We start from the raw sequence: 13,998 nt of genomic DNA on the forward strand, positions 1-13,998 counted from the left end.
GCTCCACTCCCTGCCTGGGGGAGCTATGGACTGCTGCCTGCAAGGGTAGGCATAGTGGCAAACTCTTCAGTTGTCCCCTTCCATCTCAGACCCTCCAGCTGTCTAACAACTTTAACATCATGGACAAACAGGACTTCCCCCCACTGGATTGTCACCACATCCCTCCATTGTCTCCAGAGTCAGACAGCCCTTCACCACTGCCTTCACTCTCTGTGGCTGTGTCTGAGAGGCCTGGCATCCCCTCCTTATGACCCAGAGATGTGCAGGTCACCCCTCTGCTGTGGCCACGGCGCTGCCTGTAATTAGCTCTCTGGTTAAGTCCCCCCTCTCTTACCACACTGATTACTGAAGATTCCATAGTCTGAAACATTAAGTCCAGAATGGCTGCAATGTTCTGCTTCCGTGACGCCAAGGTTTTGGCCATCAGATCTTGGCTCTTTTAAGTGAGCATCCTTACACCAAGAATGTTGTTATTCACATTGGCACCAATGATACCACTAATCATCTGAAATACTGAAGAGGGATTTTAACCGTTTTTTTTTTTTTTTACACAACTAATGGACTGTAAGACATCTGTTTTTATTTCTCTACTAATCCCCTCTCTTGGCTGAGGAATAGGACGTTTTAGCAGGCTGCTGAGTCTATACACATGACCCAATTTAGAGTTCTCCTCATAAAATATACATTTTATCGCTAATTTTAATATTTAAAACACACAGTTTCTCAAAAGAGACAGCATTTACGGCAGTCCAAAGGTCGCCCGTGCACTAGTTGCAAACGTTCTTTGTTCCATCTCCACCACCAGACACACATGACAATCCATTTTCTACAGGACACCTGGACACACTGGTCACTGATCACAACTCTTCCTCATCACCTCTGACATCCTCCATCTCCCTCACTAGCTCCACCCAGTGATATATAATGCCATGTACTCCCAGTGCTGCTCCACAGGGTTTTAATATTCCTGTGGTAGTAATGCAGAGGGCTGTCAACCAATACATACACATCCTACATAGACATTTCAATAATCTACTGAAGATTAAGAGGAATGCCCCAAGTTTAGCTCCAAGCACCAATAAAGTTAAAATGATATTGTTCAATGTGAAATCTTTATCCCATAAGATCTCCATTTTAAATGATTTTATCTTGTCTACAAATTTAGATTTTATGGAATCCTGGTTGCACACAAATGATGACAGCCAACTTGTTGAACTGTGTTCTCCAGGCTCATGGCTATCAAATGTTTTAAAGTATCTTATTGTTAATTTTCTTCCTTTGAAGTTCTCAATTTTGAACCTGGCTGTCTGCATTCAATTTTGGTTATTATCTATCCCCCACCAAAACCAGTAAGCAGATTTTTAGCAGAATTCCTGGAATTTTTATCCACTCTTGTTTAAAATAATGGCAGAGTTGTTTTTTGTCGTAATTTAATATCCATGTTGGTGACTCCACTAATGCTCATGCTACTGAGCTTTTAAACATTGCTATCTCTTTTAACTTCAGTCAGCATGTCTGTGGACCAGTAAATAACCGGGATCATACTTGTTTTTGTCTGAAACCCAGTCAGTGCTTGGCATGGCCACCATTTGCCGCACACAGTGCAACACATCTCCTTCGCATAGAGTTGATCAGGTTGTTGATTGTAGCCTGTGGAATGTTGGTCCACTCCTCTTCAATGGTTGTGCGAAGTTGCTGGATATTAGCAGACACTGGAACACGCTGTTGTGAAGCGCCACTACTAAACAAAGCACAGCTCTTTTGAGCAAAGCTATCCCCTGAAGTCTGAGCTGAGGGCACGCAAAATAACCAAGCTGCAAGCCTTGTATGACAGATCTATCCGACTCATCATACATACATTTACAGCCCAGCAAATGGAACCTTTAATTTATGGTTTTCTGAGGATGTTGACATTTTTACTTGAAGCGGAGTCCTTCAGTTCTTTAGGCTGGGACCTTTTTTAATTTAAGCGATAAAAGGGTTATTCGGCTCTGTTTGCACTTTTTTAAATGTATTCTGAGGGTTTTGTTTTCTGTAGTCTGAAATAAAGGCCTCCATTTTTTTTATTTTTATTTTTTTGCCTGGGCCTACTTATATATATATGGTAAAAGAGCTACCTGTGCACTCAGTTAAACATATCCTGCACTGAAAATTGACAATAAGTATTGTTGAAACCATGAAAATGTGGCCATAGGGGAAGGCTATAAGACAAAACTGGACTTTGGTTCGGACCTTTTACTTGGAGGAAATTTTAATAACAGGACCTCAGTGACTTTTAATTGAATACCCCTGCTCTAGATACTTGTCTGAAGTACACAAACAATCTTAGTACACAGTAGAACAGAAACACCACAGAAAGCCCACCACTAAGTGTTTTCATGGTACAGTGACAGAAGAACAAAGACACATCATGTAACAAGTGGAAGGCTATGGCTAGGCTCTGCATAGATTCAAAGCAGCAGAATAAATCAAGCTTTAACCCAACTCTTATGTTTGTCCTTTTTCTTCCAGCCAGTATCTCAGATTCTGCGAGATGAAGACTGTCCCTCCATGATTGTACCAAGTAGACCATGTAAGCATGAGACACCTCTTTCCCTCAAAATGTTTGCTCACTCTTACCTTAACATTTAAAGAAAAATCAATTCAGTTTTATTTATATAGCACAGTTTACAACAGATGTCATCTCACAGCACTTGAACTATAATGCCCTCAAATTGAACATACTAAGAATTTGTCTATGTGTGTGCATGTATGTCAGTTCTCCGGAGATGTCTACCAGACTTCATCACTTTGAATGGGACTGTGACTGTATCAAACAAAACCAGGTTTAAAGATGCTCTGGAAATGCCCCGCAGTGTTACTGAACTCCAACATGCTGCTAAGTACCAGAACTTCTTCTTTTAAGTACTTTTAGAATTTCTGTCTTGTTCACTTGCCAAAGGTCACTCAACAGCACTAACAAACTGACTGCACTTTATTTAAGGCAGAAAGGGCAGGGCAGAATCCGCATTGCTCATCCTGAATCCAAGGTTTGAAAATCAGTCGGAGCGTCCCTTCCAGCACCCTGGAGGAAACTTTCCCAGGGACACCTAGTAGTGTGACACCCCAATAATTGGAACACACCCTGTGGTCCCTCTTTTTAAAAATGGGAGCCACCATCCCATCACTTCACAGGCACCATTCCCAATGACCACACCACACCGAAGAGATGTGCCAGCTAAGACATGTCAACAGTGTCCATAGCATTTAGCATCTTAAAGCCAATCTCGTCCACACCTGGTGCATGCCACCGAGGAGCTTCTTGACTATCTCGGCTACCTTGCTTCTGCTCCCGCCACTGCCTGGTGGGCATAGCACCAAACCCCAATTTCCAGCCCTGTAGATCAGCGGTCTTCAACCTTTTTTGCACCACGGACCGGTTTTAAGCAAGAAATTTTTCTACGGACCGGTCATTACGCACATAACAAATAATAATTGTTTTTTTTTCTATTGAAAAGTTTCATAAATGAATAAAATTAATTTTTGTTGCTTAACATGTTTACTTTTTCTCCTGTCTCAGTATTAAGTCTCTCCCACTTTCCAAAGCAGCTCTCCTGAGACGTTTGTTTTTGACTGACGGCTTCGTTTAGCAGCCGGGCATAAAAACTGACAGTCAAGTGCGGGGAACGAGCACAAACAGAAGTGACGGGAAGACAAGCTAGTCATTTTTCAAAATAAAACACCCTGCAGACTCTGCTGGAAATAGAAATAAACCAATAAAATGTTTTTAGTCTATCTGTGCGGCCCGGTACCAAATGACCCACGGCCCTGTACCGGTCCGCGGCCCGGTGATTGGGGACCGCTGCTGTAGATGGTGGACCCAATGGGCATCAGGTGGTGTCATGGCTATAAAGTCAAGACAGACAGTGACCACAGGGTAGCAGCTTGGGAATGGCTCTAAAGTGACTGCTGGTTAAAAAAAATGCATGAATCCTGAGAGTGCATGAAGATTCATGAAGTTTGTTCATGCTGCCAACATTTGATCTGCTTTGGCTGTGTCTGAGACATTTTTAAGTTTGCAAAAGCAGCTGTAGAAAATGAATCTGGGCAAATGTAAGGCTGATGGAGGCTGAAGAAGAGGGCAATGATGGGGCATCAGTATGCAAATTTTAAGCTTGGTGACTGTTGGTTACCCAGCTTCTATGTAGAAAGCAGATGAAATTGTTTTTGGCTTGTAAAGCCCAGACCTTGTCCAGATGAGGAAAGACTAGAGAAATAGCAGTAGCAGTGACTTCATTTAATCACAGATTTTATTTTACTCCTCCAAGTTTTTAAAACACACAAAATACAGTAAAAACACATTCCCATGATATGGGACCTTTAATGTTTTTGTCTTTGATAAAGTAACACTGATGGGGCCATGAATCTTCCCATTTGTGGTGAAATGTCCACCTTTGTTTTTGTCCCATTCTTTCTCCCAATTTTCAGGGGTATAACAGGACTAGTGGACACTACGGAACTGGGCACGAACATAGTGGAAGATTATACCAAGTCATGGGCATGGATACTTATGTAATTACACAAACAACACATACATAGGAGATTAGCATATGTATAAAACATCTAATTTTGTGTCAAAGATATTATCCCTGCTTTACAAGTAATGTTCATCAGCACTTGTCTGCAACTAACCTAGAACAAGTAACAGCAGCAGTCTGCTAGTCATATTTAAAATATGTCAAATTTTACAGCAATCTTTGAGATTTCACTCCTGGCTGATTATAATGTAACAACAAGTGTGGGTTATTACCACAGTGACCAACAGTAGCTGGGGCAAAACATACATACATACATACATACATACATACATACATACATACATACATACATACACACATACACACATACACACATACATGTAAAACACGTAGTTCAAAAAGCTGCAGGACAGGGTGGAAGTTGATTAGCTGAGGAGGTTTTTCTGATGTCCGTGAGGTCAAATTGTGCTGGACACGATGAACTGTTTTTCCATGAATCCATTGAACATTTGAAGTCAATCTGAATTCAGTGCAGCAAATTCAGATTGAAGTCAATCTGACAAACACGACCAGACAAACAGAATTTAAAACATCATCAGGTTATTTCAGGAAAAAATGTGACCTATGTTTGGAAACTTTGGACAGATTCACTGACTTTATTACTCCATGTTTTAGCATTAACATTAACTTGTAGCATTTGCCTCAGCAAAAGTTGATCTTTTTTAAAAAAGAAAGAAAAAAAAGCATTATATTGCTGCACTTTTCTTTTTTCTTTTTTTCCCCTTTTTTTTTTTAAACTGTACTTTTTTGTATACTTTGACAGAGGTCTGTTAATATCTTTGGCTGTTAGTCTGGTCTACATCCTGCTGCTAAGGTTTACAGCTGGGTTGCTGTTGTGGACCACCATCATGATCGCCATACTGCTTCTGGTATATGGTGGGTACTAAGGACTTTATCATGTTTTAAAAGGAATTTTTATTGAACATGATGATTCTAATGTAGGGAGGCACTTCCACAGCCTCTGCTGTCAGATATACAGTCACGAAAAAAATTATTAAACCACCCTTGTTTTCTTCAATTTCTTGTTCATTTTAATGTCTGATACCACTAAAGATATATTACCTGAAGAATGCAATAAACACAACAAAAATGCAGCTGATTACATAATACTTTATGTCCTATTTGACATGCTTAAGCTTAATTGTATTCCCAGGTTATATAAGAGGCCATTTCATGTCATAAGCAGCACTGCACATGCAAAGGCCTAGAGTGATTTCCCACTTACATTCAAGCCATAGCACAACTCAGAAGTTGTCAGCTCACAAATAATGCCTAAAACCAAAGAATTATTTGAAGCCACAAAGGCAGCCATCTTGGCACTGCTGGAAATTGGCATGAGTGAGAGACAGGTAGCGAAAAAACTGAAGATCTCCAAAACAAAGCCGAACATGATACTACCAAATTTCTAGCTGGGCATGGCAGGAAACGTCTTTCTACCCCATGAAATGACTGTACACTCATCTGTTCCTGTGTCAGGAATTGTCGTCAGACCTCCAGGGATCTTTAAAATGAGCGGGTACTGTCAAGAAATGTGACTTGTTTGGCAAAGACAGTTTGAAACCGACTTCCTGAAGCTTATCTGAAGTCACACAGGGCACAGAAGAAGCCTTTCATCAACGAAAGGCAGAGGAAAGCCTGTTTACTCTTTGCTGGGTTCACAAGGATTAGACTGTTGATTATTGAGCTAAGGTTCTCTTTAGTGATGAATCCAATTTTCAGTTGATGCCCACTCCAGCCAACTTACTGGTGAGGAGGAAGCCTGGAGAAGCCTACAAACCAGACTCTCTTGCCCCTACAGTAAAACATGGTAGTAGATCAGTGATGATCTGGGGTTGCTTCAGTATGTGTGGAACAGGGCAAATGCAATTGTGTGAAGGGGGAATGAATCAGGTCATGTACAGGGCTAGTCTTGAAAACAGTCTTCTTCAATCAGCTGGAAAACTCTTTCATGGCTCAAATTACTGGATTTTCAACAAGACAATGTCCCTTGCCACACGGCAAGGTCTGTTAAAGCCTGGATGGAGAACCAGAGCATTCGAACCATGCCTTGGCCTGCTCAGTCACCAGATCTAGATCCAATTGAAAATCTGTGGAAAATCATCAAACGCAAAATGGAGAACGACAAACCCAAAAACAAACTAAATTTGTTTGAATTTGTGCAACAGGAATGGGCTGCTGTGACAGCAGAACAATGTCAGAAGCTGGTGGAGAGATTGCCAAGATGCATGGCTGCAGTCATCAAAAACAGTGGTTATGCAATCAAGTACTAACTCCTGTATGTATCATGTGACTAAAACAGACAGAAAAGAAAACATGGGATGCCTAAAAGCAAAGTTTTTGGCAGTACAATGCCATAGTGATAGATAGATAGATAGATAGATAGATAGATAGATAGATAGATAGATAGATAGATAGATAGATAGATAGATATGTGTGTATATATATACACACACAAACTTAAGTGATTTTGGTTATTATCAAGAAAACCATGGAAAATGGCTAGATATCAGCTCCTAAATTAAACTCTTGTGAGCTATTTTTATTGTTATTTGTCCAAACAATTGTACCTTTAGTTGGCGTTAGCGGGCATTAAAATGAACAAGAATTTGAAGAAAACAAGGGTGGTCTAATAATTGTTTCCATGACTGTATTGTGAAATTGACAGCTGAGATCTGAAAAGAAAAGAACAACTCTCCAAACCTTCATTCAATTATGCAATGAGAAATGATCAAATAAATAATGAAAGTGACCATGTTTCTGAAATCTCTAACTTTTTTAAAGCTTCTCAATAAATATGTATGCTTGCAGGTATGTGGTACTGCTCCATGGTTTTGTCACAGCTCAGACACAGACAAGGCTCTGAGGTTGCCATTGTAGAGGTCGGCCTGCAGACAGACCTGCAGATCTATCTACAACTCAGACAGACATGGATCATATTTTGTAAGTCTGTTTTTTCAGATCTGTGGAGACTAAAAGTCACTGAATTCCTACATGTATTTTGCGAAATTGTGCTTAATTAAGATCTCTGTAATATTTAAAAGGGCTTAGTTTACCCTCTGAACCCCAAAAACCACCAGCAGGTTTGAAAGGCATGTTATCTTTTAAAACCAGAAACTGTAAAAGGTCAGGTTTTCAACTCTGCGACTGTCCTGCCCTGTGACTCATCTGTGACGTGATGTTCCGTCACAAAAATTAACCACCAATTAGTCACTTTTTTTGACATGTCTTATATAAAAATTTGACAAAAATTAACCATTTAGACTTACTTAATTGAATTTCCCTTCTGGGATAAATAAAGTATTTTTCATTCATTCATTTCATTTCATTGCTGGATTTGTAAAAAAAAAAAAAAAAAAAAGCCAAAAATTCCATGCTGTTTGGGACAGTCGTGAAGGCATTTGTGACCATCAGTCATGAGACAAGTATTCATTCATTTCAGCTGAAACTACAGGTTGTGTGTGCACAGAGCAGATAGGGGAGGAGTATGGACACAAATGAAAAACGTAAGTTTTAAAATGTCTATCGTGCATATAGTCACTTTTCTTTCAGTATTGGTAATAACTGTGGACACTTGACAGCTTGTTATATCTATTAATTTGAGTTTTTTAACTTTCATTTTTTGATTTTTTTTCATATGGCATTATAACTTTGTTATACTGCACAAAAGCAAAGGTATCTCCTGTTCTAGCAATGGTTGTGCCGTTTCCATTAAAATGACAGACTGTATACTGCAGTGAAAAATGAGACCACAGTGAGAAAAAACTTGACAGGAGCAACAAATCCCGAGAAAAGGTTTAGGGTTCAGAGGGTAAAGTTTTAAGATCCACTTTGGTGAAAATCACAGTTTTCATTCATTCATTCATTCATTCATTCATTCATTCTATATTTTACCTTGTTACCATGTCTATATGTTGATTTTACATACGAGATGACACATCATGAGCAAAATAAGCCATCAACGCCATGGATGAGTATTTTCACCTTTACAATGCAGGTTTAAAAACCTACAGACTCAATCCTCTCAACCTGCAGGGTGGGACTTTCTATATCGCACATTTTGCAGGAAGCAACAGTGTACAATTATATCTTTTAGAGCAGAAAAGGTTTATTTTATTAGGAAAAGTAGTCTAAATATATAAAAGTTTTAGGGGTTAAATCAATGACCGAAGGACTTTAAAAACTGAATTGCAACTTCACATCTCTAAGATGCTATTTTCAAGAAATTCCTTCTTCCTTTAAGGTTTATTGTTTCTTAGATGGATAGTGCACAAATGTATTGTCAGTTTGGAAATACAGTGTCGCATTTCTATCGAAGTTGTTACTGTTACACAAGAAATGACATTTTCATAGTTAACATCGTACCCTCCTAAACATTTTCATTTTAAACCAAATATTGCAAATGACTTCTCAGAGATACCCCCCAAAATACAAGTCTTGCTCAAACAATGTTTTGACATTTTTGTTTTCAACATGACTGTCAGAATAATTCTCTGTTATGATCCAATGATCTTTGTGAAAAGTATGAGAATGCTGTAAATGTTCATTGCCTCTATTTCACCTTGTTAGTGTGAGATAAGGACAAGACGTCCTTAGCGGGTAGTGAAATCACCATGCCTACACACACATTTGTGGGAGGTTGTCTTCTGTTTTCTATATATAAGAACCAATGCTTCATGCTTTTAGTTAGACACTTGTTCAGACTCTGTGCTGTACATGTTGCTCCTTGCTGCAAGAAAAACTTTGCTTTGACTTAGGAGACGAGTCAGTGTTGACTGGGAGCAGTTAGGACTCCACTGAAGAATTTTCATTCGGAGAATCTCTTTTTTTCATCTGGTCTAGTATGTCTTTGAGGTGGTCGTGCAGTGAGGTCAAGTTTTGAGTCGCATCTGGGATCCACGTGCAGCACGAGTCCCCAATTACTGCACAGGTTCCCCCTCGTTAAGCTAATAACAAATCTAATGCCATTCTATTTTGTAAAATCATCAGTCTGAGGGCTCTAAGTTCAGGAGTCAGGGCCTGAAATCCTTCATCTACCAGGGCTGTCAGGTTCTCTAAGTCAACTGCCAATCTATTGATTTCATTAGCATTGTTTACAACACCATACCATGGGAAGTATCCAGAACCAAGTCTGGCGGTGACGGAGATTCTGTCACGTTTGGTTTGTACTGACTGGACATGTGGATTATGCATTAGATCCAAATAAATTTGGATGGCAGGAATCAGATAGGCAAGGTGACAGCGCCCACACCAACCTTTAGGTAGGCAGAGGTAACTGCGTTTACCACATACCCACACCATGTTGGTAGGGCAGCCGTACCCTCCCTCATATGGTGCATAACCCGTCACATCCGTGTCCTTCAGGTTAAGGGCAGTCAAATTAATTGACTGTCAGCACAACACATTGTCATGTTGTATGTGCCATTAGTAAAGTATCTTTCTCCCTTGAACACACTCAATGTGTCATTTAATTGCACCATGGTGTGAGGATGGGGCTGGTTGGAGTGGGAAAAACATTTCTTGCCCTGAAGCAAATGGATTAGTAATTTTGCCTATTCTTGATCTTGTGTGGGCTGATATTGGCAAGTTTAATGGACCAACATTGCTCAATATATTTGTAAATGTTGATGGACAGCTTGCCTGATCTGACAATTCAGGGTAAATTTGAGGGACAGGTGGAGCAATGGGGTACTTTGTGTACTCCCGCCACAGCTCCCTCCTGTTCGTTTTGTGGCGCTGGCTGATCTGCCTGCTCCTGCTCTGCAGCTGGGCAGGGCGTCCCCTCGCCTGGCTGACAGCATTTATCTCTTCCTTGTCCTCCAACAACATTTGGTCTCTCTGTTTTTGTCTCTTTTTTTTCTTTTCTTTTTTCTCTACCTTCTTTTTGCTTATTTGCTTGTTCAAGCCATTGAATTGCTTCCTACCAGCCTTCTTTTTTCTCTTTTTCTTTTACATACTTTTTTTTTCATTTTTCTTAATCTAGTTCACCTTCAAAATTGTAATCCTTTTGCCATTTTTTAAGTGTTTTATTGATTTTCGATCAATCTGTTGCATGCATTTGGCGTCTCCTGTTGGTTTACTCCCACAACATCCCATTATATATATATATATGGTATTTTTTTCTTTTCTTATTTTATTGTTTTATTTTATTGTTTCATTTTATTGCTTTATTTTATTGTTTTGTTTTATTTGTCTCTACCCTCAACACTTCTTTAAACAGTACTGTTAGTGGTTATAGTCCTACCAGACTTCTTACAACAGCTTTAAGTCCTGTTATGACTGTCTTTATAAAATTTAACGCAGACTTATAGTCCTGTCCAACTCTGGTAGTTTTATCACTATTCCCCTAAGGAATCTAAGGAACCCAGTTCCCCTCCAGTAGCCAACCAGTTTGTATGTAATTCAATCGGGCAACTGGTCCTATCAGTGAAACCTTTGCTTCGTTGCCACCGTTAGGTATCCACAAACTCCTGCTAGTTGGTTTCACTGAGACACTACTGAATAACTACCTCAGTAACTTTGACTGTTTCTTGGAAAGAGACAAATAAAACCAGGCCTACCGTTGATTTGTGACAACTCTTAACTTGTTCTCGAAATCCCTTCACCCTCCTCCGGACAGCAGCGGCTGGCCTCTCTGAACGTCTAATTCAAAACAGAGGTCTTTCTTCCAGGAGTCCCAGACTCTCCCGTGCACGGTTTCGGCCCCAAACCTGTCCAGAGGAGGGATATTGGGATCCGGCTCGAAGGACCAAAAATGTTAGGAAAATTCTTCAGTGGAGTCCTAACTGCTCCCAGTCAACACAGACTCATCTCCTAAGTCAAAGCAAAGTTTTACTTGCAGCAAGGAGCAACATGTACAGCACAGAGTCTGAACAAGTGACTAACTGAAAGCATGAAGCATTGGTTCTTATATACAGACAACAGAAGACAACCTCCTGCAAATGTGTGTGTAGGCATAGTTATTTTACTACCCACTAAGGACGTCTTGTCCTTATCTCACACGAACAAGGTGAAATAGAGGCAATGAACATTTACAGCATTCTCATACTTTTCACAAAGATCATTGGATCATAACATAGAATTATTCTAACAATGACAAATGTATCTGTGAGGAAAGTCAAATTTATTTTTAAATATTTTAATGCGACTGTGTAATTATCATTAAAATGAATTTAACACAAAACAAAATCATCAAAGCCTTTATGAAGCACCATGTGCTATCAAAAAGCTGTTGGCCAGTCTGCATTATGTCTGAATCATGCCTTATTTGTCATTTTCAGCACCAGAAGTCTATGAGATAACTTGTTCTTCATGTTTTTTGTTGTTGTTGTTGTTGTTAATGAGCAGATTACTTTCCATTCAGATCCACATGTTTTAATTTAATTTAATTTAATTTAATTTAATTTAATTTAATTATGATAAAATATCGAGTGTTTGTGTCTTAATAAGCCAATTGTCATATGTGTGTAAAGCTTGGCTCTAAAAATATAAACAATGTAAACTTTGTGTTTTCAGTGGTGACTTTGGGAGTGATAGAAGCCTCCATTTTCCTGGTACTGATCTTCTTAAGAAGAAGGGTCCTAATGGCTATCACCTTGCTCAGAGAAGCTAGCAAGTATGAAAGCTAAAGACAGTGAAAGAAAATCACAAAACGTGAAGATATGTGAATATCTTTGAAATTATGTGAATATTTAAAAAATGTACTACATAATGTAGAATTGTTGTTTTCTTGACCTTGTGGTTTGTCCTTTTTTTTCAGAGCCATTGGTTGCATCATGTCCACACTATTCTTTCCAGTCATCACCTTTATCTTGTTGACTATATGCATCTCCTACTGGGCGTTTATAGCAGTGTATCCTTCAGAGTGGTAACAAGCAACAATAGGAAGAGTTGGAAGAAACTCAGACTTAAATTTTACACTAACTTTGGATTTCAAAACTCAGGGATTCACTTTTTAAAAATCTCATGTTTTAAATATATACATGGTAAGTCAGAAATGTACATATTATTATGTTGAAGTCATTAAAAACAGGTTTCATATTAGCAAACTATAGTTTTGGTGACTTGGCTAAAACATATAGGTTGTGGAGAAAAAAAAAAGTTTTTTCATTGGAATTTTTCAATCTCAAATCATCAAACTTTTAAAACAATTTTAGATCCAAAGCATAAAATATGTATATTACAAATAAATTTATCAATTCTTTGCAGGATATATCACATATTTTCTGAGATAAAATTTTGCAAATATTGCTCATCAACGAAATTTCAGACAGTTTTTTTTTTTTGATTGAATGATTGAAGCCCTAAAAAAAAAAAAAAAAAAAAAAAAAGAAAAGCTGATGATGCAGTAGTCACTACTACTGATATTTCTGAACTATTATGTAGTTGCATGTCGCTATAATGCAAAACAAGTCATATGGAATAATTTTTTATATGAAATACGTGATCACAAAAACGTAAAAATAAATAAATTGAAAACTTTAATTACATATTGATTTTTATAATTAATTGAGCACTAAGCTACCAAAGGGGAAAAAAAATCTTAAATGTGCCTGATGTATCTCTCTAAAGTTTCACAGGTATCATTTTAATCATGAAAAGTGTATGAGTTAAAAAGTTTGATGAAAATCCGAGATGGTCAAGCAGAAGGCCCCTGATGATTTGAGATGGAATAACCCATTGTTTTTTTTAACCAGCTCATTAGATGTCTTTAACAGGCACTGTGACACCAGATATCTAGCATCCTCAGGTGAAGCCATCTACAAAGTGATGTCTCCTGATGTGAAATGCCCTTACGTCAACTCGACGTGCAACCCTGAGGTACATTAACTGCTGTTTAATTCCATAATTCCCATCAGTTATTCTGCTCTCTGGTGTCATGACATTGTCAAATGTGATATTAAGAAATGTACATTATCTAATGTTTTAGATCTTTTGAGAGCACAAAAAGTCAAACTGTTGAGGAAGTTCTGTAGAGTATTTGTGGTGACAAAATTATACAATAGCAACTAAAAATGGTTTGTTTCTGCACATGCTATATGTATTTTAGACTCACATCTTGACTATTTATATTTTCAATTTTCTTAATACTTAAAAATTTTAAACAATGTTGTTAACCTTTCCCTGAATGTGGTGTGCTTCAGAAATATAAATGCATGAAGAATGTGAGAGGAGTATTTTAGCTTAAAAGAAAAAACTCTGGCCAACTTCTCACCTTCCCGCACCTGGTCAACTGTTGCATAATTGTGAAATGTTCAAGAAAGCGACCCCCCCAAAAAACAAGCTACAAACCCCTGGCAAGACTCAAAAACAGAAAGATCAGATTCCATATTGCAAAATTATACAAAAGGAACAGTATAATTCTGCGACAAATGTCTATGGATTAATGAAACAGAAATCATCCTCCATGAAAGTTGTAAGCAAC

At 38.5% G+C, this 13,998-nt stretch overlaps 1 protein-coding gene across 1 annotated transcript in view; it reads left to right on the top strand.

Annotated features, from left to right (window-relative positions):
* The window catches only part of LOC103366013 (choline transporter-like protein 5-A), a 63,149-nt gene that overhangs the window by 25,783 nt on the left and 23,368 nt on the right, over nt 1–13,998 (top strand). The window contains exons 7-14 of the mRNA XM_008293611.1: nt 2,512–2,572; nt 2,759–2,882; nt 4,468–4,551; nt 5,341–5,453; nt 7,386–7,517; nt 12,090–12,189; nt 12,334–12,426; nt 13,307–13,394. Coding sequence (XP_008291833.1) covers nt 2,512–2,572; nt 2,759–2,882; nt 4,468–4,551; nt 5,341–5,453; nt 7,386–7,517; nt 12,090–12,189; nt 12,334–12,426; nt 13,307–13,394 — 795 coding nt within the window. The remainder of the gene's footprint in view (nt 1–2,511; nt 2,573–2,758; nt 2,883–4,467; nt 4,552–5,340; nt 5,454–7,385; nt 7,518–12,089; nt 12,190–12,333; nt 12,427–13,306; nt 13,395–13,998) is intronic.

The sequence above is a fragment of the Stegastes partitus genome, unplaced genomic scaffold (genome assembly GCF_000690725.1).
Source record: "Stegastes partitus isolate 25-593 unplaced genomic scaffold, Stegastes_partitus-1.0.2 Scaffold897, whole genome shotgun sequence".
In the NCBI taxonomy this organism is placed as follows: domain Eukaryota; kingdom Metazoa; phylum Chordata; class Actinopteri; family Pomacentridae; genus Stegastes; species Stegastes partitus.